Below are 25,240 nucleotides of genomic sequence, written 5' to 3' on the forward strand. Positions count from 1 at the left end.
GATCGCTGAACAGCCATGCTCCCACCTCCCCCATGGAATCTGGTTAAAAGAGCTTTGGTCCTGCTGTTCAGTGGTTAACGTGCTCGAAGGGTACAAAATACCACTGAGTGGCCACCAGCTGCCCAGAGACAGAATAGTCCCTTAAGAACTGGTGTCTCTTCTGGGTCAAAAGCGGACTGAACAGAGGAGAGGCCTCGGCTCCGCGGAACTGCTCTCCCGTTGAGCCCAAACCCCACTCCAAACGTCTTTATCTCGTCTTTGTCACGGGAATATGTGTCATCTTCCCAGTCTCTGGCAGCAAGAAAACGCTATTGAAAAAAAATAAATAATAAAATAAAAAAAGAAGAAGAAAAAAACACTGCGATTCCAGTGCCGCCCCAACAGCTCGGGGGAAGCAAGCCCTGGGCGTCTCCCCGAGGGCTCTGCGCTACACCCCACAAGCTTTGGGGTGAAAGCCGCGGGCGGTGCCCCGGGGTCCAGGGAACCCGGCGATCGCACCCCGGGTTCCCGCGTCTTCAACCCAAGAGCAGCTCACGGAGCTCCGCGGAGCCTGACACCCAGAACGGCGGGTCCGGGGCTGGGTGCGAACCCGCGGCGTCGCACCGAGGGGCAGCTTGCTGCGTCCAGGTCCTCGCGGGCCACCAGCCGGGAGCGGGACAGGCTCCCGTGCAGCCGGGAGAGCCGCCCCTCCAGGAAGCGCCCGCCTTGCGCCCGCTTCCCGCCCACATCCTCCCTCGACAGGAGGGAGGAGCCCGCGCCGCAGCCGCGGCCCGAGGAGGGCCGGCCCCAGCCCAGGCGAGCGCACGAGTGGGCACGGCCGCGCGGGCAGCGCCCTGAGCCTGTCCCGCGTCGCCTCCCGGCCGACAGCACAGCGCGCGGGAATGCCCCGGCGGCCCGGAGCACGCTGAGGCTGCGGGACACGCGGTGAGTGGGGCTCGTGGCGGGCGCGGCGATGGTGGGCCGGGTACTGCGCGCGCCCAAGTTCGGCCTGGGGCTCCGAGGGGAGCGGGTTCTGCCGGAGAGACTCCGACGTCCGTGGCCGCCGCCCCCCGCAGCACGCCCGGGTGACTCAGCTACCACCCGGCCACGCGGGGGCGCTCGTCTGCGGGGGGTCGGTGGCAGGGTGGCCTCAGGGACACTGGCTAGCTGTTTGGGGGGGGAGACACCGTCTTCCTCCGTTAGATGTCTAGAGAGAGTCCGGGGGATGGCGCCCCACTGCCACCAGCACAACCGCAGGAGGCAGGAGGCGAGCGGGCCGCGGGACTCTAGAAGGGGGCACCCCTTGACCCCACCCTGACCCCAACTTGGCCCTGCTCAGATAGGCCCTAGGGCCGACTTCCTAGGCTCCAGCCGGAGAGAAAAGATGGGGAATAGTGCCGGGCGGCTTTCCAGAAGTCGGAGTGTGTTTGCAAACTAGTTTTTGCGCAAAAGCTGTCTGGCACCTGTGTGTTTCAAGGGGTGGAGGAGGAAGCGAGAAGCCCTTCTTCCTTCCTTCCCATCCCTGCAGCGACGCTCCTGGGAAAAATAAAGGAAATTAACGCTCCTCTTTCCTTCTCCTCCCTCCCCTCCCAAATCCTCACCCTACCTGTGGTAGGCAAGCTAATCTTTGGATAAAGGGTTGGATAAAAGGGGGGGCTGGAAGTGCCCAAGGTCACAGGTGCCATAGCAGTCCGGACTCGGTGGCCCTTCGAAGGGTCTGCCTTGCGCTCTGATTCTTCCTGCCCCATGGTATTCTGAGGAAGTGGCAGAGGTATAAAGGGTCTTTGAGGATTAGCCCAGCTGCCCTTTGTTTTGTCTGACCATAGATTTCCATCATGTAGGGGTGTGGAGCTGTCACCTAGGGTTGGGAGGGGGTATTATTCTGCCCTTTGAGGCATCTACAGCTTCTGTGGTTGGTAGGTAGTAGCAATGTTGCCAGGCCGGATTCCAACTGAGAAGCCCCTAGTCCCTAGTCCCGGGTCAGGGTCCTGCCTTCCTGCCTGAGGAATGCTGGATCACTCTGCCTTCTTCCAGGTTGCTGAGGCAATAGCATAACTTTCAGAATACAGCTTCCTCACCTTGGAGAGCATGACCTGAGAGGGGACTTGGTGTGGGCTCGGCAAAGTGGAAGGGCCTGGTCATCCTGCCATCTTGACAGGGCAGCTGGAGAGGGTAACCACCCAGACATATGCTGTCCAGGAGAGACGATGTAAGGTCTCCAGTGCTTGAGGGTTGAGCCAGTGCCAGAGGTGCCTCCTGGCTCCTAGTCCTGTGTTCTCTGACCTGGCTCCTAGTCCTGTGTTCTCTGACCTCCGGTCACCTGGCTGCGACTCCCCTGGTGAGCTCAAGAACACTGCTCTCTGAATTGGAAGAGAGTCCCTTCTCCCACAGGAGGAGACGCGTTTTGATTGTCATTTCTGGTGGCCTTGGACAGCCCCCCTCAGGGAGCTGTGAGGAACCTGGCCTTGAACACCTTGTTGTGACCAGAAGTGGGATGGTGGCCTCAACTATGCACTTCCAGTTCATCTCCAGGGCCACTGGGAAACTGACCAGGCACAAACACGAAGGAGTGAGTTTGTTGCCACCTGGCGGGGGGCCCAGTGAGCTCTGTCTGGGGCTGTCCCGAGCCGGTGATCCAGCATGCTGGAGTGGGAGGGCTCATCAGATGCATTTCTGCATGGAAAAACCAGGACAAAGACTGTGGGTGCTTGAGTGCTCCTGGCCTCGGGTGCTTCCTGCCTTCATGCCTTCACACACACACACACACACACACACACACACACACACACACACACCCCTTTAGGCCTGGGTGGTTTTCCATCTGTGAGATGAGGTAATAGCAGCCCATTTGCAGAGCCGTAGGGGGCTAGGGCCAGGAAATGGTGCAGGTGTTCTTACAAGAGGGGAACTCTTCCTGAGGGTCTCTGATTATATTCCAAGACCTCCCCCAACAGGCCTACATGAAGAAGAGGGTCAAAGTGGAGCCTCAGTTTCTCTATCTGTATAATGGTGAGGTGTGCACCCTCTGTTCCCTTTCCTTTCCGGGTAATTGTGCATTTCCTTAAAGAGAGTCGTGAGGATCGATTTAGATGACAAAGGTGCTGTGTGCCAGCGTGGTGACTGGTGCGGGAGGCTCTTGGGAACAGCTGTCATCTCCATTGTTCCTGGGAATATTAGCACACTCGATTCACATAACTGCACTCAGGATCCCTTCTGGGATTTAGGGGGCGCTTAACCACCTCTCTATGCAGAGATGAGTCCTGGAATCCAGACATTGGCCCTTCTGGGCTGTTCTGGGACCAGAAAGGCCTGGGTAAGAAGGTTTCGCCCTGCCAATATGTGAAGAACACTATTTGAGGTGGCCCATCCCATGTGGGTTCCCCATCTTCCCACCTGGAACTGGCCTCACTGGGCTCTGAGGCTTGAACCAAAAGGCACTCTCTGGTAATTGCACTCCTATCAAGAGAGAGAGTGCGAGCATCTTGGCCTGCTGAGAAGCTCCTAGCGATTCCTGCCTTCCGCAGGAAGTATCTTACCCCTTCCCTCCTCCCCGACAGGCTGGGGCCACAGAGGCAGGAGCAGAACACCTCTAGAAAACAGACATCCCCCGTTTGCAGCCAGCACATGGCTTCAGAAAGGTCAGTGTGGGCTATGTAGAAGCAGGAGGCTGGGTCACCCTGCCATTCAGACAAGGCAGCTGGAGACGGTGACTATCCAATCGTGTTCCACCCCTCGCCATCCAGGAGAGACAGTTTAAGGTTCCCAGTGCTTGAAGACTGAACCAGTACTAGGGGTGCCTTCCGTGTCCCTTGCCCTCACTTGCCTCCCGCATCTGATTTCTGTGGAGGTCAAGGAGACTCCTGTTCAATGTGTTGGAGTACTCTCTACTTGTCACTTACAGCCACACTGTTGTGCCCTGGAATCTGAGAGGAAGAGACAGGAGGGAGAAGGCATATATAGCCCTGTTCCTTTACCTTACTTTGTTTTCCCCAGGGTGTTTGTTCTTTGTCTGTGCATCAGCTCCTTCCCTACCCCTTCCTCCAGTGGACGCTGGGCAGGTTGCGCCTTCATACTTGAACAGTGCCTGCAACAGAGTCGGTGCCCAGGAAAATGCCCTGTGAGGAGTGAGAGTCTACCCTTCATCCCAAATGAGATCCTGAGTGTTAGATGACAACCTAGAAGAAGTAGGAGCTTGCCGCTCTTGAGTCCCTGGAGGGACACGGGTTTCACGGTCCTGTGTGCCAGGGATTTGATGTGGAGGAGGGAGTGTGGAAAGGTGTTTGTCAGAACAGGGCAGGGTTTCCAGGCACAGAAAGCCTGGAATTATGGGTAGCCACTGGTACTACTTGCGCCATTGCCTGCCCACTAGTGGACTGAGGAATGCTGGGAAGTGGCCCCCACTCCCCACTTACCCTAGACCATTTCTTAATCTCTCTGGCCTCAGTTCATTCATCAGCTCACTTGCTCCCCCCTTCCTTCCTATAATTGATTGGCTCTTTGACCATTTATTTGTATTGCTGAGCCGCAAGCATGCTCAGTCAACTGCCCTACCACTGAATTCTAGCCCCAGCCCCTGACCTCAGTTTCTTTATCTAAGAAATGGGCAACCTAACAGGAGACACACTCTCTCTCCTGCACACAGTTCGCTGTTCAACTACTTGGCAGATGTGTCCCAGGCAGCTCCTCTGGGTCAGGGAGTACCCTAGGTCAATGATGTAACTGTGGTCAAGGCAGGTTTTGCCCTTGGACTGGAGAGCTTAGGAAGGACAGGGAGCATCTGTAGCCACACCCTCAAGACTCAAAGGAGACTTGGCCATACCTCACTCTGTTTCACAGTCAGAGAAACAGACTCAGAGGGGAGATTCACACAGAATTAGGCAGTGCCTAGCTGCCCATGGCATCCCCCTGCCCCCCCCCCCATAGTGGGGACCAAAGGTCGAGCCCAATCTCAGAGTGAAACTCCATTAGTTAAGGTCCTGCCTCTGGCCAGACTTACTCCTGAGATCCCCTAGGTGCTCAGGGCACTCGGTAGCTTAGAGAACTCTGTGTCCATCCATCCCTCGGCTTCCAGAGAGGCAGGAAAGAGGCATAGTACCCAAGCTGACTTTGTCGATGAAGTGCCGAGACCTAGAAGGGAGGTGTGGTAAGAGAAAGGGCCTGATAGGAAAGACTGCAGCGTTGCTACCTAATGACCACTTGGCCAGCCCCTGTAGTACCACCGGGAAAACCCTAGGTGGCTGAGCTGCACGTGGAGCCTTCAGGTGGGCTGAAGAGGGCCTCCCCAAGGGCTGGAGCTTAGGTGAGACTTAGCTAGCCTCCTTCCCAGGATGGCCTGGCCTGGTATAGGGCCCCAGGAGAGCATCAGAGCCAACCCCTGCTGCAGCCCTCGCCTGACTGTCTACATCTATATTTATCCCTATAATGGCCTGGTTGCCTGGCAGAGTGTGCTGTCTTTTAAGCACAGCACCCGGTGCCATAGCTAAAGTAGAAAGTGGTTTGTGTGCAGAGCTTCCCAACCCTGACGCCTTACCCAGAGTGAGTGCCAGTCTACTCCTGGGGCTCCATGCCACTTGGCAGGAGCCACACCACCATACTGCACCAGAAGGGCCCCTGAGAGTAGGAGTCTTGGCTCTGAACCTCTCCTTCCCCAACAAGCAGGGATGTGGTGGTGGTGGAACTGAAGTCGGGGTTCTTCTACAGCTGGAAGGCGAGAGACGCTCCTAGCCCAAAGACTTATTACTCTGAAATCCCAGAGTTCAGCTAGGTGTGGTGGTGCACACCGTTGAGCTCAGCTCTCAGGAGACAGAGGCAGGGTGGATCTCTGGAGTTCCAGGCCAGCATGGTCTCCATACATCCAGTTAGACCAGCCAGAGTTGCATAGTGAGACACTGTCTCAAAAGACCAAAAGCAGGGCTAGAGAGATGGCTCAGCAGCTAAGAGCACCTGTCGCTCTTGCAGAAGACTTGGGTTCAGTTCCTAGCAGCTCACAGCCATCCATAATTATAGTCCTATGGGATCTGATACATTTATTTGACCCCCGTGGATACCACACACACACACACACACACACACACACACACACACACACATTATGCACATATACATGCAGGCAAAACATTCATATACATAAATAAACAAGAAAAAGAAATTCCAGGCCTAAGAACTTTGTGAATCTGTGATCTTGGGCTTCTGTAAGTCCTTTTTCCTCTCCCAGTCATGTTTTTTAATTTGCTCAGCTCCCATTCTATACTTGTCAGTGTTGGGAACAACAGAGGTGAGGACAAGGCTGCGTATGGTGGCATATACCTGTATTCCCATCTCTCAAGAGACTGGAATAAACGGATTGCTGAAAGCTTACAGTCAGCCTTGTCTACACAGCAAGACCCACTGCAAAACCCCAAAATAGAAAATAAAATGGTATTATTGGCTGCTCAGGCCAGTGGTTTCAATTTGGTGATATTGGACTGGTTCCCCTTAGTGACCAGGAGAGTAGCGAGGCCCTGTGGAGGGGTGTGTGGGTTATCTTGCCACCTCCCCTACCTCACCCCTGCTTAAACATTGTATTGTACGTTCATAGCCATCCTGGTTTATATAGCAAGACTCTGTCTCAAAACCAAGAGGGCTGAGTGTGTGGCTTGGTGTCAGTGCACAGGGACCTCAGTTCAGCCCCCAGCAACTCAAAAGAGAAAGGGAATCACCCCCAACATAGGATACCATGACAAAGCTGTGTGTCTGGGATAACAGCAGCTGGGTCCAGAAATGGGAGCAGCCGCTGTGGGCATCCTCATGTGTGTCTCTCGGTGAACGCTCGTGTCGGAAGTTAGCTTGCAGGCCGTGGCAAATATTTCTCTTGAATGGTTTGCATCAAACACCACTGCCTCCGGCAAACTGTAAGAGTTCTGGTCCCTCCACATTCTTGCCAAGCTGCGATGTGTCAGCTTTCTACGATTTTGACCATCCTAAGGCTTGTGAAGGGCCTGGTGCATAGTGATGTCACTTTTGGCTTTACTGAGCTGAATGTGAAAAATAAGAGGAGTCAAGTGGAGAAGGAGAAAGTGCGTTCCAGGCAGCTGGAATGGCAGATGCAATGTTAGAGATACATAAGACAGTGTCCTTCGAGCGTATGTCGTGAAGAGCACAGAAGAGCCATGGGGACAAGGGAGTGGACCACGGGAGCCCTACCCCAGGGACTAGGTGTTGTCCTGAGAGGGAGAGGGAGCCTCTGAGAGACTTTTATCATTGTGATTCAGAGCTCTCAGTGTGTCCTGGCATTTCCGTGAGTAAGAAAGCAGATGCAGGGGCCTGGGGAAATGGCTCAGTTAATACAGTGCTTACATAGCAAGCACCAGGACCGGAGTTCAGTTCCTAGAAACCATGTAACAGTAACACCAGCTGGGAAATCAGATAGGCGAATCCATCCCTGGGGCTCAAGGACAGCCAGTCTAGGCTTACTTGGGACATTCCAGGCCAATAAGAAACCCTGATGAGCCCAGTGGTGGTGGTGCATGCCTTTAATCCCAGCACTTAGGAGGCAGAAGCAGGTGAATATCTGTGAGTTCGAGGCCAACCTGGGCTACAGAGTGAGTTGCAGCATAGCCAGAGCAGAAACCCTCTCTTTAAAAACAAACGAAAAGAAACTCTAAGGAATGACATCTGAGGTTGTCTTCTTACCTCTGTATCCATGCACACACACACACACGCACGCGCACGCACACGCGCGCACACACACACACACACACGAGAGAAGGAACAGATATGAAAGTAGACCACATGCTTGTTCGGGGTCCTGTCAGTCTGGAAGGAGGAGCCTATTTGAGACACAGAGAGTGGTATAAACAGCATGTATCAGTCTGGGAGCCAGAAAGCAAGAACCGTTCAGGCAAACAGTCAACCTCCGCTGACAGTGGGTGTGGTCACATGGTCACAAGGCCTCGAGCAGGGGTGTCTGAAAGGTAGAGCTCACAGTCCCCTCAAAATGGGATTGGGCCTTGCTGGGACTATCCTTTATTCCATTTTTATCTCTGTTGGGTGGTCATGCCCACCTTCCCCTTCCCTTCCAGCTGTCAGGTGACCTGGAGCTCCCATGTGTGAGAAGTCAGAGCCCCAAACCCCGGACCCTGTCTCTTGCCCCTCAGAGCTCGAGGTTGCTTGGATGGCTTACTGTCTCTGTGAACTTGGCTGAGCTATGGGGACCAGTTGTTTGGCCAAATACTAGTCTAGATATTTCTGTGAAGGTATGTTTAAGATGCGATTAACATTTAAATCAGGCTTTGGGCAAAGCCGATTATCCTCCATGCATGGGCTCCATCCAGCTGATAGAAGGCCTCAGCCAGAGACTGAACTTCCTACAAGATGTGTTCTTAGACCTCAAGAACACAACATAGAAAAACTCTTCTTGTTTCCAGCCCATGCTGCCCTCCAAACTTCAAGTTTACCCCTCTCATTGTCCTATAAACAGATTCTAAAAATCTAAAATTCTAAAATTCTAAAAAAAAAAAAACCCAAAGAACAAAAAGAAAAAAATACTTTTTTAAGATTTATTTTTATTTTATGCGTACTATTTGCCTGCATGTATGTCCGTGTGAGGCTGTCAGAAACCCTGGAACTGGAGTTACAGACAGGCGTGAGCTGCAATGTGGGTGCTGGGAACTGAACCTGGGTCTCCTGGAAGAACAGCCATGCTCTTACCTGCTGAGCCATCTCTCCAGCCTCCAGTCCTCTGCAACAGACTCTTTAAAATCAGCCTCTTGCTGTGCAAAGGCAGACACGCTAGCATCTCAGTTTCTTTGAAAAGTTCTGATGGTGTCTTTGCTCTCTGTGTTCTTGGACTTTGTCATCTGGTCAGTGGGGTGACAATGTCCTTCAAGACCCATCCCAAACCTCCTGAGACCCTAGAGGACGTAGCAGCTCTCAGGGACAGTGGGCAAGGGCTGACTGATGGATTAGTTGAGGATTCTAGTTAGTAGAGAATTACTATCTAACTAGACATGGTAGGGCTTGTATGGAAACCAAGTGTCATGTCCGCTTAACTAGGCTACAAGTAGACCAAGCTAGAGCCGTCCCAAGGCGTGGTATCAGCCTCAAGTGTCTGCCTCCTTGCTCCCTTCATGGTTGCAGGTGGGCAGCTGCAAGCTTCCTCTGGGGAGCGTGTTAGAAACCGCACCTGCCTGCCAAACCCGTGGTTTGTGTGTACTTGGCCTCCTCTACCTTGCCTGCAGGGCTTGTTCATACACGGGTTGTTGGGTGCCTCCCTCAGGCTTCTGATGGAGCAGGTCTGGGTGGGGCTAGTTGGTAAACTTCTGGTACTTTCTGGGAATCACGCATGGAGCAGGAGAGCCCTAAGCTTAAAGCTGCACTCCTTCGAAGATGGTGCCCGTTCTGGTCCTGTGACTTCTGGGACATTTGGGGTCTCAAGGCCAGAGTGGACTGGAAACCTCTAGGACTATCCCCATATCCCAGTCCTGTTATCTACTTCTTGGCCCCCACCCTCCACCCTTGGCCTAACTGTCATGGTGCGTTGTGCCCAAAGCAGGAAAAGATAATAGGGGACCATGTGTCTCAGCAAGTTTTAGTCCCTTGCCCTCTTTGTGTGGTCACACGTTCCCCTGTTTTTCAGTCTGCTGTCTCCACCCCAGAGATTAAGAACCACTGGTAATAGCAAGTTTGCTTTATCTTAATCCTCACAATGACCCGGGAACATACTTTATTGCCTTCTTTTTACAGAGGTCAAACTGAGAGAGAGAGAGAGAGAGGAGAGAGAGAGAGAGAGAGAGAGAGAGAGAGAGAGAGAGAGAGAAGTTAAGTAATATGCCTGAGGTCTCACAGCAGAGAAATGGCAGAAGCAGTGGACACTATATCCTGAGCCTGTGCATTTAACCGCCACTGATACTGGCCAGAGGGCCAGGTGTCTATGCGGCTGTCACTAGCAAGACATCATAATGCTTTGCTCCTTATAGTTTGCATTGAAAACAGAATTTTTTCATCTTCCAAATATCAGTTTGGACGCACCATTGTATGGAGGTCAGAGGACACCCTCAGGTGATGGTCCTCCCTTCTGCCTTGCGGGAGGCAAGGCCTTTCTCTTGTCTGCCTCTGAGCACACCGGGCAAGCTGGCCTGTGAGCTGCTGGAAAGGCTCCCGGCTCTGCCCACCATCCCACCACAGAAACCCTGGGCTTACAGTCACACGCTGCCACCCCTGACTTCACATGGGCTCTGGCGATTCAAACTCAGGCCCTCATGCTTGTAGAGTAAGCCCTTAACCCACTCAGTCATCTCCCCAGCCTCGGGCATGCTGTTTTGACAGGACCTAATCTTCCTACCAGGAGTCCTTATTGGTTCCACGGGCCTCCTGCCCCTAGAGTGGCCACAAACTGAGAATCCTGGGGCCGAGCTGCTGCTACTGGGCATCTTTAGATCTGCCTTTGCCCACTTGCTGCTCTTACCTCTCTCCGTCTGGATCCTCAGAGCCTCCTGCAACCCATCATCTCCTGGGCCTGCTTCACTTGGTATCTTCTCTCACAACCACCTCAAAGTTGGGGCCCTACCATCTGGCTCAGCTCCAGGTCCCCTCAACTTCATTGAGCTCCTACACCCAGAGTCAATAGGCCTTGGCTTCATCTATCCCTTGTTCCTTCTTGGGCCTCAGCTTCCTCCCTGTTACATCGGACCCTCGCTTCTCTTTCTAACCTTTCAGAGGGCTATGAGAAGTGACTTTCACTATTCAGCGATGCAAATGAGCAGCCTGCAGCTGGATTCCTGGCTCCTCATGCATTTAATGCATTTGCTGGGTATTCACAATATACAGCTCTGCATTCGTGCTGGAGCGGGAGTCAGTGTAGGCCCCCCCCCCTCCTTGAGAACTATCATTACGGAAGGATTGTGGCGGAGTGTGTGAAACGGTTGTAGTGATCCGAAGGAAACGGAGTGGAGTAGACACAGGTCACGCTGGCTGTAGTGATTGTGGAAGACCCCTGAGAATGCTGACGGCCGGGACCGTGTTCACGAGCCGAGAAGCAGTTCTGGGAAACGGGACAGCAGGTGCCAAAGGACCCAGTGCAGGCGAAAGGTGGGCAGGTTTAAAGTCAGAGGGGAAGCCTGGGAAGCTTGGCAGAGAACCGGGGAGGATGGCATGAAAAGGCTCAACTGAGCCCGACTCCCTCAGCCTGAGGTGGTGAGGGAGTTGTGTGATTTGGAAGGGGAAGACATCAGCAGATTCTGTGGTAGCATTTGACTTGCGAGAATAAAGAGTCCCCCTGGCAGGGTAGGGGAGAGCTGCATGGGCTAGGCGTTGTTGAGCAGGAGATTTTGCAGCTTGCCCGGCCATGGCAGGGCAAGTGGAGGAATGAGGCTGATGCTGGCCGCAGGTAGAACGAGGCTGCCCCATGGGACGTGGGAGAGGGGGGCAGGGAGTCACCAGCCATGAATTACTAGTGTTCTCGTCAAAGCCATAATACTCTAGGTGTGTAGCTTAGTTTTAATGTCTTCAAAGTCCATCCTTCTATCAAGAAGAGCAAGATGCCTGGTCCTGGTGGCCGTGATTCTGTATCATTCTTTATGTTTAAATAGGATCTTGCTGTATAGCCCAGTCTGAACTTGAACTCGCAATCCTCTTGCTTCTACTCCTGAGTGCTGTGCCACCACTACCTGCTCTTCAGCCTTGTTCCTGCAGCCCTAGGATATTATAAGGAATGTTTGTTGAATGAATGCGTGACCAGCAACAGGTCACTTCCAAGTCGTTTCTGTTTGCCTCAGTTAGCTCACCCATAAACGGGACTACTGGTTTTGCGTCCCTGACTCCAAGCTCTTTGCCAGGGGGCTGCGCCCACCTGTGCCAGGTGTCAGGATCAACCTTGGAACAGGTTCTCACTGCCTGTGCCCCCTCTTCCAGCCCCAAACCCCAAATTACCTGCAGATGGTGCTGTCCTGGAGCTTTTCCCTCTTGCCCAATGCACACACAGACCCAACCCCCCCCTTAATGACACCTTGCTGCCTTCTGCTGAGGGAGGGGAGGGGGCTGGCCCAACCAGGCTGTGGTTTCTTTTTCCATTGCGTCAGGCCTCAGGGTCCGGATCTCTGCCCCGCTGTAGCACTGGCACCAAGGGCTACTCTGATCCCCTGCCTGTCCCAACCTCAGACACCATGTGCTCCCCGTTTCGGGGATCCAGGAGCTTCCTGCCAGAGGGTGAGTTGGAGATGGGAGCCCTGCCCCTGGTTGGGGAGGAGTCCACTTCCCCGCCTACCATTCATAGAGCTCTGTTTTCCTTTAGCTGAAGCTGGAGCTGACCCAGGTGGAGTTGTAGTGGGCTCCCCTGGCCCAGGCCCTCCTGGCTATGCCCTCAGTTAGAGATGGGATGTTAGTGCAGTAACAAAGGCAAGATTCTGGGTACGTGGACAGGTCGGTGACTATCATGAGGGTGTGTCCTCAGAGTGGTCATGTGAGCATACAAATACCTTTGTATTCGTCCGTTTGAGCGTATGCATGCGTGCATGTGTATGTGTGTTGCATACATGTGAGCTCATGTATGCTGCACCAGAAAGTGGGCCTGACCCGTTCCAGGTAGGAACAGAACTCTGGGCTGTAGGGGTTCATGCCTAGGATACGTGAAATCCATTGTAGAGGAGCCAATGTTGCAAATAGGAGGTGGATGAAGTCCACATGTCGGTGATGGGGGTGGGGAAGACTATAAGGGTGTGGATAGGGTGATGCCGGAGGAGCTGAGGACCTAGGTTCTGTGTCCTTGATAAAATGGGGAGTGGGGCCAGCTCATGGGCACAGTCTTGCTATTCCTCCTACTTGGGAGACTGAGGTAGGGGGTGGCAAGTCCAAGGCCTGGGTAACTTACTGAGACTACTGTCTCAAGATGTATTTATTTGTTTGTTTGTTGGTTGGTTGGTTGGTTTTTGTTTTTTTTTAAAGACAAGGTTTCTCTGTGCTCTTGGCACTCAGTCTCTGACCAGACTGACCTCAAATTCAGAGGTCTGTCTGCCTTTGCTTCCTGAGTCTGTCTCAAAAATTATAAAAAAATATGTTAAAAGAAAAAGGTGGACAAAGACTAGGGATATAGTTCAGTAAAGCACTTAGCTTGCATATATGGAACCCCAGTTTCAAACTCCTATCACTACAAAATATATGCATGCATACATACATACATACATACATACATAAAACAGGCTTGTCCCTGACTTGCCTGCTCTTGGTTCCAGGCTCCCTGGTCTCTTGGGTTCCCAGACTGTTCCCACTTTGCCCTACTATTCCCCTCTGAGAAGACCCAGCACTGTCTTGGGCCTAGGGAGATGGTCTCACAAACATCCTCCACTACTTCCTGGATGGTGGCCCTGGGCAGCGCCTGATCGGCTTCCACTTCCTGTCCTTCCATTTCCTGTCTATAAAGTAGGGTGATGATCCTGCCCGTGCCCACCCCAGGCAGAGCAGGGGCCGTGTGGACACCTTTGATGCCCATTGGCCTGCTAAGGCTGTGCTCTCCATCCCCAGCCGCTGGCTTGCACCACAAGTGTGGCTCCTCAGCCCTTTCTGCAGAAACTGATTTTTGTTTTTTTTTTTTGACAAGAATAAATCCTGCCGGCAAATTGCAGAGCCATCCTGCTGCTTCGAGAAGTGCGACTGTAATGAGGGTCTAGGGACAGCTGTAGGAGGGGGGTGCTGAGGACTGGCTTCTTCACTCTCCACATCTCCTCCCTGCCAGGAGGTCCTGTGTGCAGTGTCCCGAAGGAAGTTGGCATTGGGGAGGGGCTGTGGGACAGCAGCTGCTGCTCCTGAACAAGACAGGCAGCTGTCTCAGACAAAGTGAGCGTTTGAGAAGACCAGAGGACAAATAGGTTGGTACCCGTAACCCCAGCATGCAACAGACAGAAACAAGGAGTATAAATTCAAGGACAGCCTGGGCTACATAGTGAGATCCTACCTCAGGAGGAGAGGTGAGGCTGATGGCGCAGTGGGTGGAGTGACCACTGGGCATAACGACCTTCCTTCGTTCTTTCCTGGGCTTCTCTGATTTCAGGGAGGAGGGAACTGTTTTGCAGGTTGTTCTCTGACCTCCGTGTACCTAAGGATGCACACCCACCCATACCCCCCCGCAATAAACAAACGAATAGATACAAACATTTTAAAGGTCTGGGAGACGGCCCATGTGCATGCATGAGGACCAGAGTTCAGTTCCCCAATAACCGTATAGAAGGTAGGCCTGATGCTGCGCACATATAATCCCAGTGATGCGAGGAGCAGAGCAGGCAGATCCCTGCAGCTAGCTGCCAGCCACTGTAGACAGATAGGTGAGTTCCCGCCTCAATAAGAGACCCTGTCTCAAAAACTCAGGGAGGCAGCTAAGTAGGTAAGGGTGCTTGTCCTGTAAGCATGCGGCTCCAAGGACTTGAGTTTGAAGGTGCAGAGTCTGTGTTAAAAGGTCAGGCATGACTGTGGGTGCCTATAGCCCCAACTTCGAGGGGCGGAGACGGTTAGAATCACAGAGGTCACTGGCCATCCAGCCTAGCTGAAAAGGTAAACTTGTTCAGCGATAGAGGAAGACTCCTGGCATCTTGTTCTGGCCTCTGCCTGTGTGGCCACTGTACGCGCACCTCTCGTTTACGCACACACACAGCACACACAGAGATGTGGAGAGCTACTGAGGAAGCGCCAGTGTCAACCCCTGTCCTTCACGAATGTCCAGGAAGTGATGCACACACACAAAAGGCAAACAAGATTATGCCAACCCTGCTTCTGGCTTGCCACCACTCTCCCTGTGAAGTCCAGCTACCCACAGGGACCTCGGCTTATACAGACCCTTCCTACACCCTCACTGTGTTTCAGCCAGACCAGGCTGGGGGGCTCCGTAGGAGCTCTAGCCCCAGAGTTGACCAGAATTAGAACGTGCTCCTTAGGCTGCTGGCAGGTCTTGGAGTGAGGTGGATACTCAACAAATAGAGGAACTACATGGGCCTTGGTTTCCTTCCCTGGAAAATGGGATAGTACTACTATGTACTCCACAAGACTGAGGTATGAAGCAGTGGGGGCCCGCCGTGCTCTAAGGCGCAGGGGCATCAGCCCCCTCCTGGGGGAGATGCAGGTCAGTAACTCATTGAGCAGTAAGGGGACCGAATATCAATGAAGCCCTTTGAGGTGTTTGCTGTGTTAATGTGCATGTGTTTGTGAGCTAGACTCTGCCCCTGGGAATCTCAAAGAACCAAGGTAAGACAGTGTGTTGGCAGCTAGGAAATAGGTCCAGAGAACTTTAGGCTCGTCTGCAGGGCCAGTGACAAAGAGGTCCCACAACTCCCTTACCCCATGGAGATAGTCCCTCTCCTCCTGCATATGGACACCTTGTCCTCTGAGGGAAACAGGACCACCGACAGTTGGCATTATACACTGCTCAGCTGCATTGGTCAAGGATGCCTAGGAGTGTCAGGTTTGTGCTCAATCAGCTCGAGCAGGACCAGAGTGGGGTAGGAGGATGTGTTTGTTTACTTATTTGGGCACGCACCCTTCATATATGCTCTGAAGCCTTCTGTATTCCAGTCATGAGCTTGGGCTAGAGGTGCAGGAGGACCGTAACAGGCAGCAAACGAAGTCCAGTTTTGAGTGAGTTACCAGAAGCCCACTTCCTAGTGGCCAGAGCAACAAGGAAAACCCAAGCCATCATATACGCCACTGAGTAGCCCAGGTTTTCTGGCACAGTGCATGGAGGATACCCGTGTCTGCTATGATGCCCTGTGCTCCTACATGGGCAACACAGGTCTGTGCATATCTCATGGGTAAGGACGGACTAAGGCAGAGAACGGGTACCAAGGCAAACCGTACACCTCTCGGAGACTCCTCATTCCCTCCCAGTGTCTTGCATTCTCTCTCCAACAAGCCTTTGCCCATGTCTTACACCCACGTCACCTGCCCTCTCACTGCCTACTTTCTTGTTTTTGTTTGAAACGGAGGCTTGCCCTGTAACCCAGGCTAGCCCTGAACTCAAGAACCTTTGCCTCAGCCTCCTGCATGCAGGGATTACAGGCTTGTCCCAGTGTCCCCAGTCTATACCCAGCTGTGGAAGGGCTAGTGCTGAGGTCTCCTTGTAATGGGGTAGCACGTGAAGAGTATCCGTCCCCTTCTGATGCTTACTCTTCCTCTCCAGACTGCCAAGAACTGCTCCTGCTGCCACCACCAACCCCCATGGCCTACATTCCAGATGGGGGTGCCCCCGCCCCAGGGGCCATCCCCTTGGGCTCTCAGTGCTGTGTGTGCAAAGTGGAGCTGTCAGTGAGTGGTCAGAACCTGCTGGACCGGGACGTCACCTCCAAGTCTGACCCCTTCTGTGTCCTCTTTACCGAGGACAACGGCAGGTGGACGGAGGTGAGGCCAGCCGCGGTGTCTGTGATGGGCAAGGGCTGGCTGGGCGGCAGAGGGGCACCTCCTGGATCCAGAGAATGCTGGGGTCCCGCCCTTGGGGCGAGGGCTGGGGGTGGAAGACCACTTAGGGAACTGTCACTTTTCACAATTAAACTTTAAGTGTACTTAAAATATTACTTAAGCCAGGTGTGGCGGTACACACCTGTAATTCCAACACTGAAGCGGGAAGACTGCAAGTTCCAGGTCAGTCAGGCTACATAATAAGTAAGTTTCAGTCTCAAAAAACCTAAATATTTTTCTAGCTGGGTGTGGTAATGTGGGGGCACACGCCTTTAGTACCAATACAAGCAGAGACAGGTGGGTCTCTGTGAGTTTCAGGCCAGTCAAGGCTACATAATAAGACCTTGTCTAAAAAAAAAAAATCCCCACCTATATATAGATATAGATTTATAGCTAGACTTCTGTCTAAATTATCACCCACAGATATATAATTATCATATTTATTATATCCTAATAGTTTATATGGCTATAGTTAGGAAAACCTTTATGGTTCTGTATGGACTTGCTTTCTGCGAGGAACCTTTCTCATTTGTTTCTAACACCCTCTTGGCCAGAAGCAAAGAGAAATAAGTTGTTCAAACTTGAGCCCCGGAGATGGCCTCGTGCCCAGCAATGCTACTCCCTGCTGTGCGATCTCAGGTGAACTCCTGTCCCTTTCTAGTCCTGTCTCTTTATTGAAATAGGACTTTTCTCTTTCCCTCACCTACAGTGACTAGCTTCAGCACGGTGGGGGGCCTTCTGGGCTGGGAGCCTCTGACCTGAGGGTTGGGAAAGGCTGTGGTTTAGGAAGGTTACCGAGAAACCTGAGCTGCTCACATTAGCAGCCTTCAGAACTGGCTCTCTTGCCTGTTACAGAAGAAGTTACATTTGTCGCTTGTCAGATTCAGATTAACTCAAGGAAGACAATCTGGAGGATTGTAGACTTGCCTGCCAAGGAGAATCCCAGCTCAGTGTCTTATCTTCCATATCATTTTGCATGCATGCATAGTTCCCAGAATATATACTAGCGTTTTGTTTTGGGTAGCAGAAGCTAACCTTGAACTCCTGGTCCTTCCTCTTCCTCCTGAGTGCTGGGACGGCAGGTGTGGACCACACTGAGTTCCTGTTTGAGCTGAACGAGTGATAGGCACTCAGTGAACATGCTTGTAATAAAAAATATTTCTTTTAAAAGAGTTGGGATTGTTGGCCAATTTACAGAGGGGGAAAGTGGGCTTGGAGTATGTAGGGTTTCTGTATTATCCAGTGTGTTGGTGGCATAGCCAACAGAGGGAGGTATGGCACTAAGTCAGTCCAGGAGTCCAGGGTAGTCCAGGCCTGCAGGTACTAATCCCCTCTGAGATATCTCCAGAACCCGCCCCGCATGCTCCTCAGGGAGTGGTGTCTCCCCAACTCAAGACACCCCCAATCTCTACTACCCCCAGATTGTCCACACAGGCTAAAAATAGTCTTAGTCAAGGCCTTTTCCGATCCCTGCTGCTCCTGCCCTTGGAAGCCTTGGTGAAAGGAAAAACCAACATAGCCTGGGTCTCAAAATAGACTCAGTCGGGCTCTTCTGTGTGTGTTCTGAGGCCAGAGGTGATTCCTGCCCAAACTACCATGTACCCACAGTGCCCAGCCCTGACCCACCAAGGCTTTGGTGTCCAAAGGAGGTGGACATGCTAGACTGGACAAGTCCAGAATTTTGTCCAAGACACGAACTGAAGCCCTTGACCCGACCTCCCTCTGTGATCTGCTTCCTCTCTTAGCTGTCTGTACAGTGTGATTTTTGAGAAAAGGGCTTTCTCAAAGTAAAGCATAGGAAAGCCACATAGTCAAAGGCCTTTGTTTTACAAAGGTAGAAGCAGGCCCAGATGGGGACAGGGATTTGTCCCTGGGAATGGAAAGGCTCTGTAGAGTCAAGAGGGAGGTTCCCGGAATCAAGACAGGGCTCGGGTCTTGCACCTGCCTCCCCTGTCCGTAACATCTCAGAGCTTTGGTGTCCTCACCTGTGAGCTGGGGCTCACGGGCTATGAGCACTGGCTGGAGGTGCTCCGTAGGAAGGTTGACAGGCGCCAGCTAGAGAGGGAGCCTGGCCTGGCCGCCGTGACTCTGCCTCCCGTTACCATGTCTCTCCGCCAGTATGACAGAACCGAGACGGCCGTCAACAACCTCAACCCAGCCTTCTCCAAGAAGTTCGTGCTGGACTACCACTTCGAGGAGGTGCAGAAGCTCAAGTTCGCCCTGTTTGACCAGGACAAGTCCAGCGCGCAGCTGGACGAACATGACTTCCTGGGTCAGTTCTCCTGCAGCCTTGGCACGGTGAGCCTGGGGCTCCCAAGTGGAGTGGGGTACACACAGGCCTCGGAGTCGACCTCTGCTCTTGGGGTCGGACAGCCCTCAGACAGGATTTCCCATGCTCTCTTTCCCTAACCAATCCTCTTGGCATACTCCCCATCTACCATGCAGACACCCCAGGAGCCAACAGGCCCCCAAAGTGGTGTAGCTCAGTGAGTTTGGGGCTGGGCAGAAAGCTTCCACGGAAGGAGTAACCAAACCCAGAGCCCGCCACCTGCATCCACAGAGAAGAGGGGGCAGTGTGATACATGGGGCCGTCACCACAGTCCTGTTGTTGACCCGTCCCCAAGAGCCTCTGCTGCCTCCCTGACCTTTCCTCCCTGTCTCTCCCATCCCAGATTGTCTCCAGCAAGAAGATCACCAGGCCTCTGCTGCTGATGAATGACAAGCCTGCGGGGAAGGGCTTGATCACGGTATCTGCTCCCCCTCCCTGCCCTTCACATCCCTTCTCTGTCTCCGCCACCCTCCCCCATCAATGGACTGCTTCTCCAGCAGATAATCACCAGCTTTGTTGGGAGTAAAAAGGCCCAACTTACAACTTAGCAACAGGTCTCTTAGCAACGGGCTTCTGGCTCTACAGATGATGCACTGGGGGCTGTCTGGCTGGGAGACTGTCAGAAGGCCCTAGACGATGATGCGGCTCAGGGCCAGGGGCCTCTTTATCATCGGGAGGAGGGGTGTCCAGAGCCCTCACAGTACCCCTACCAATACTGGTCCCTGCGGCTCCCCTCCCATGGGGGAGCATTTCACAGGCTCCTGATGCATATAACACAGTCTCTCAGTGATTCCAGCAACTGCAATGGTTCCCCCTACACCTTGCAGTGATTCTAGCTATGGGCAGGCTCTTCCTGTGGATGGGCTCCTCGGTCCTCAGAGGCCTAGAAGGCAGGGCAAACCCCATCTCATAGATGAGGGAAATGAAGCCCAAGAGAAGCAAGAGTTCCTCAAGCAAGATTTCCTCACCCAGCCTGTGATGTGCTGCCGAAAGCAGCTCATACTTCTGTGTGCGCTTGGGCCCCTCACTCCCACCCATGGTTCCCTACTGCCTGTGGAGTCTTTCCTTCAAGCTATGAGAACCATCAGTCCCTGCTTTGCTTCCCTGCCTCAATAATTTCTCCTTTCCCCAAGTTCAGGGCAAGCCAAATCCATGGCATGTCTCAAAAGCCCCCAAGATGGTTTCCAGGCTGTTGTTGTAGCCCGGAAGGCACCACCCCCCAGCCCTGCCCATCCCCCTCAGAGCTCACAGTCAGCTCTCAGGGAAGCTTCCTTGCACTCAGATGCCAGCAGGGGGACCCCATGCAGTGTTTGTCCAGGATGCCCATGGCTCCATGCTAGGTAGGCCTGGGTTCCTTCCTCTGGGAGATGGAATGATAGGTAGCATCCTATAAGCTAGGTAAAGAACACGGAGGGAGAACGGGACCCAGGGCCTTGTCTGTGGTACAGGGATGGTACCACAGTCTCCAGCAAGTCTGTTCTCAGGTAAGCCCATCTTAGAGGCAGGACCGTGAGTCCGTCGGTGGGGAGAGGCCACAGTGGGCTTTCGCAGTTGCGCTGAGGTCTGAGGGCTGTAGCTATGGAGACATGAATAGCTGACTAGTGTGCATCCCCCATCCTCCCCGGACCTCAGTGTACTCAGCTGTGTGTAGCTCTCAGGTTGGAGACCAAGCTCGAGGCCTGTGCGAGGCCTGTGCTCCCTGAGGAGGCCCGTGCTCACTGGTGCGGAGCCTACCCTTTGGTTCGTGACCACCTCCCCCCCATATTATCTGCCCCTCTCCTGAGCCACGGGACTCACTCTCTGAGTCTTCATAACCAGTCTGATTGTTACCCCCATTTTCCAGAAAATGGAAACCGAGGTGTAGAAGTCAAGAGGCTGGTCCGGGCTCACCTAGCACTCACGCTCCCCTCTGCCCTGCACCTAGCCCTGCAGAGATGGGTCCTGGCAGGGTGCAGACGGGGAGGAGCAGACCCCACTCTCACAGCCCCAACCTTTCAGATCGCAGCCCAGGAACTGTCAGACAACCGCGTCATCACGCTGAGCCTGGCCGGCAGGAAGCTGGATAAGAAGGTAAGCCAGGCAGGGAGGCCTTCCAGCAGCAGCAAATTCTCCCACTGTGGGACCGTGCACTGCCGTGGGGAAGGAGGCAAATTGTGACTGGACACCCTCTTGTGGCCTGCTTTTCACACTCCCCGACTCTGCTGTGGCCCTCCAGGGTCCAGATTCTTGCCCTTCCCCCTCCTCTCCTTAGGCCCCCTGGTTAGACCAGACCCTTTTGCTTTCCTCGGCTTTATGAATTTTCTCCTTTTCCAGTGCTGAGGATGGGACCCAGGACCTCACACCCGCTAGGCCAGGGCTCTGCCATGGAGCCCACAGCACTGGGTCCCCTTCCGTCTCAGGCCCATCCTGCTCTCTTCTCTCTGCCTGAGACCCTCTTCTGTGAACATTGCCCTGGTGCCCCTCCTGCATCCTAACTGTCCTTCTGCAGCCCCCTCCTTGAGCCTTCTTGGGGACAGACGTGGCAGTGGCTTCCAGCCGCCTGTCTCCCGGGTGTACACTCTTGTCCTGTACATTCTTACTCGATTCTCTCTGTCCCCTTCACTCCCGTGTGACTTCCTCAGAGCGCCATGCTTTTTAACTGGCATGAATGGATTTCTAGATGCCTTTGCGCCCTTTGGTGACAGGCTTGGTGGGTTTATTTATTTATTACGTTTGGAGGGGTCCGCAGAGCTATGGAACACACGGTCTGAGAACAGCTTGCAGAGTGAGCGCTCCTCCGTCCACCATGTGGGTTCTAGTCACCAGGCTTGATGGCAGGCACCCTTTGCTGAACCGTGACACTGGCCTACACTGTAGTTTTAGGGCTGTGGTCTCTCTAATGTCCTTGTGCCTGGCCTTATGACAGGCATGGCCTTCTTGGAGCCCTGTGCTACTGTAGCTTCTCCACCCAAGGCATGGGGTCTCTAGAACACAGAATCCTTGCCTCGCTGTGGGGGGGTTCTCGTTTTTCAGGTGGTAGCACCAGGCCTCTGGCTGAACCTCAGGGAGGTTGGGGGAAGAGAAGGGATAGACTGGCTGCACTGTAGCTCCCCCCAACCCCAAATCAGGGAGGTGGCTGGGCTACACTCCAGCCCCCCTGCATCTGCTAGGGCCATTCCTTTCACACATGTCCTGCTCTCCGCCAGGACCTCTTCGGGAAGTCAGACCCGTTTCTTGAATTTTACAAGCCAGGGGACGATGGCAAATGGATGCTAGTCCATAGGACCGAGGTAGGTAAAAGGAGCCATTAGGGGTGGGGTGGAGGCATCTCAAGACTTTTTGATTTGTCAAGCTGACAGTAGGGGGCGGCCTGTGCTGCCCCAGCCCTGTAGATCCCACCAAAAGGGCCGCAACGTTGGCTTCCAACATTGGAAGCATGGCTAAGGGTTTGCCCATGTCTTCACATCCGTCTCTAATGGGCGCTAATGAGTCTGTGAGCATTCTGCTCCTCCCTGCTTCCCAGGTGATCAAGTACACTCTGGACCCTGTGTGGAAGCCGTTCACTGTGCCACTGGTGTCCTTGTGTGATGGGGACATGGAGAAGCCCATCCAGGTCAGTGACTCTGGGGCCGTGTTCCCCACCCTGCCAGCCCCACTTTCTGTTCCACCCCAACGAGGCTCCTGGTATACATAGTGAAACTGGGAAGAGCCCTTCTGATGAGAAGATAGGGGCCCTAGGGTCAAGGCCTGGATCTGCCTGACCCTCAGGGCTTGGGCAGGATCCCCACCCCCAAGAGCCCTGCTATGTAAGGACTGCAGAGTTGCTGGATAGGATTGCAGAGGGTCCTGGCCTGGCCAGAGGAGGAACACATGCCAAGTGGGTAGAGTAACCAGCACAGCCTTCATCCTTGGGGAACTTCAACCTGCTTTTCCAGCAGTCCTAGAAAGTCTCCTGTAGGAGGCAGCTCAGGAACCCCAGAGAGACCAGGCGGCAGGAGGAGATGCCCATACAATAGACATGAGGCTTGCTCAGGTGGGAACAGGCTGAGAGTGCATCCTGGGACAGCTCTGGGGTGACCATGCCGCACCTGTGCCAGGTTATGTGCTACGACTATGACAGTAATGGAGGCCACGACTTCATCGGCGAGTTTCAAACCTCTGTGCTGCAGATGAATGAGGCTCGGGATGGCGTCCCGGTAAGATGGGTGTATGTGCTGTGATCGCCGGGTCCCAGCAGTGACTGCAGAGAAGTCCAGGACGTTGACCCCAGCACATAGGTGCTCCTCTTCTGCCTCTGTGACCTTGAGAAAGACAGGCTCCCTGAGCCTCAGTTTCTCCCTCTGTCTGTGGGGTAGAGGTTCAGGGTGTGGATGAAGCGAGAACAGCCCCCAAAGCCTGGGCACCTAGAAAGTAGTCTGGAGGAGGCCACCCAGGGAACCTCTCTGGGGAGGCATCTGACCCTGGGTCTAGGTTGTAGAGGGGATTCTGGAGCCCTGGGAGAATGGGGTCTTGAGATCCCCCAGCTGAGCTTCCCTTCCTTCCCGCGGTGCCAGCTGGAGATGGAATGCATCAACCCCAAAAAGCAGAGGAAGAAGAAGAGCTACAAGAACTCGGGTATCATTATCCTGAGATCATGCAAGGTGAGTTGAGGGTACACAGAAGCCTTGGTCTCCTTGTCTGAGGAATGGGTGTGTTGAAAGGCAGAACATGCTGCGGCTTGGTCTCCTATCCCCTTCCTGTACAGAGCCAGGAAGAATGTGAGCTGATTTCCCAGGGGATTTTTCTAGCTGGGAACCACTTCTGCCTACCCTGGAGGCTAATTCCATACACTTGGGGCAGACGCTGGGACTGAGCGCCCTGGCTTCTGGCATCAGTGAGGACCCAGGCAGCTATGGTTGCCCTGGTAGAAATGAGGACATTAAGACTCAAAACACTGTGGTCAAGCCACGTTGGCAGACCGAACAGTAAGGAAGGCAGCGTGAGTGGACAAGTGCGCCTGGCTCGGCCTGACGTGCAGGAGAGCATGGCTTTGCTGCCTGCTGAGGCCTCCCTAGTCTAGTCACATTTTAGCCCAGATTGTCACAGGGTCACAGGGCCCTTTGGTGGCAGCGCTGCAGACAGTGCTGTCAATGCCAAGCATGATTTTGAATCCATTTCCGAAACACCTGCCACTCAACATATTTTGGTGCCCGCCTGGCTGTTTTCTTCCAGTTCAGCCTGATTCTAAGATGGTCTGCCTGTGCAGTCCAGACTGGCCTCGAACTTGTCATCTTTCCAAGTGTAGGCGTGACAGGCATGGGAGGGGCATGCCCCTTTAAAATTTTTGCTTAATTGCATTTATCTTGGAGAGATCCCTGATGCCCCTGACCTGAAAACATGCTTTGCTGGGAGGAGGCAGAGGCCTTGACAGCGGACACGGCATCTCCTAGCTATTACCCTGCTCGGGAGGCCTTGGACGGGCATCTGCACTTGGAGTGTGTTAGCAAGGGAGGCAGCGAGGCTTCGGGGAGGTGGCTGCCCAGCATCCAGTGAGTGTTGAATGCAGGCTTCCTCCATTGGATGACTGATTGGCAGGCGTGACTGGCTCTGGGAGCTGGTCCCTGCCTAGAATGGCACCCCGTGCTCTGGGTTCCTCATCCGCTCATGGCCTTTACTAGAGAGGTCTGGAGTCTGTTGTGATCAGATCAGGCCCAGCTGCTGTCTCTGGCCTTCTCCTGAGGCTCCAGGACACACGCACCAACTCCTACAGGGACATCCATAGCCCAACCAGGACCCACTGACTCACCAATTCTTCCAGATACACCGGAACTACTCATTCTTGGACTACATCCTGGGAGGCTGCCAGCTCATGTTCACCGTAAGCCCCCTACCTGCCACCAGCCTACCCATGGTCCTCCCTCAGTGTTCAGGCCTCTGCCACAGCATCGGGGTCAAGTGATAGACTTTAGTAAGGATTTCCTTGGGGATGCAACTGACTTCAGAGGAGAGGGTGTAGGGAAGTGTGTCCTGGTGGGTGGGCTGAGTCAGGCTTGGCTGGGGGCAGAGCAGGGCCCAGGCCCTCCCCCTCCCCTCCCCACCCCCTCACTCCCCACCTCCCTCACCCCCCCCACCCCCCACCACAGAGGAGAAAGGTCAGCTCCTCCCACTGGCCCGGAGGGTTCCACTATCCCCTTGCTCCTTCCTTCTCTTCCATTCACTTGGGCCACAACTCTGTTCCTGGCAGTTCTCTGTCCACCCCAGGGCTTTGCATGGTTCTCTCTGTCACCTTTGCCAACCTCCCCTGGTGCTTTCTGTCCTCTGACACATCTGGCATTCATTGTCTTGTCTGAAAGCATCTGAGGAATTTTCCATTCATTCGCCTTCGTCCCTCTCCTGGGCTGGAAGGGCCATGAACTTGAACCCTCTCTATTTTCCTTCTCCTCCTACCTCAGCTTGTCCCACAGTCCCTGGCATATAGTGAGCACTGGACTGTTACTTGTTTACAAGGTGAAAGGTTCCTTTGCCTGTTTCTGTAGTGCAAGCTCCAAATGGCCTCAGAGCCCA

General features: G+C 53.8%; 1 protein-coding gene across 3 annotated transcripts in view; it reads left to right on the forward strand.

The window, feature by feature from the left end:
- Window positions 1-784: 784 nt before the first annotated feature.
- Cpne2 (copine 2) overlaps window positions 785-25,240 on the forward strand; it is a 37,660-nt gene continuing 13,204 nt past the window's right edge. Inside the window, exons 1-10 of one of the 3 annotated variants that reach the window (XM_085681975.2) lie at window positions 785-924; window positions 16,115-16,332; window positions 18,508-18,687; window positions 19,062-19,136; window positions 20,717-20,788; window positions 21,904-21,987; window positions 22,221-22,310; window positions 22,795-22,893; window positions 23,251-23,337; window positions 24,495-24,554. In XM_085681975.2, the coding sequence (XP_085538101.1) occupies window positions 16,153-16,332; window positions 18,508-18,687; window positions 19,062-19,136; window positions 20,717-20,788; window positions 21,904-21,987; window positions 22,221-22,310; window positions 22,795-22,893; window positions 23,251-23,337; window positions 24,495-24,554 (927 nt within the window). In that variant the 5' untranslated portion in view covers window positions 785-924; window positions 16,115-16,152. Of the gene's footprint in view, window positions 925-3,536; window positions 3,618-16,114; window positions 16,333-18,507; window positions 18,688-19,061; window positions 19,137-20,716; window positions 20,789-21,903; window positions 21,988-22,220; window positions 22,311-22,794; window positions 22,894-23,250; window positions 23,338-24,494; window positions 24,555-25,240 lie in introns of those variants that run through there. The other 2 variants (XM_048432314.3, XM_048432306.3) reach the window with 2 other exon arrangements.

This window comes from Myodes glareolus, chromosome 22, assembly GCF_982192425.1.
Source record: "Myodes glareolus chromosome 22, mMyoGla1.1, whole genome shotgun sequence".
Classification (NCBI taxonomy): domain Eukaryota; kingdom Metazoa; phylum Chordata; class Mammalia; order Rodentia; family Cricetidae; genus Myodes; species Myodes glareolus.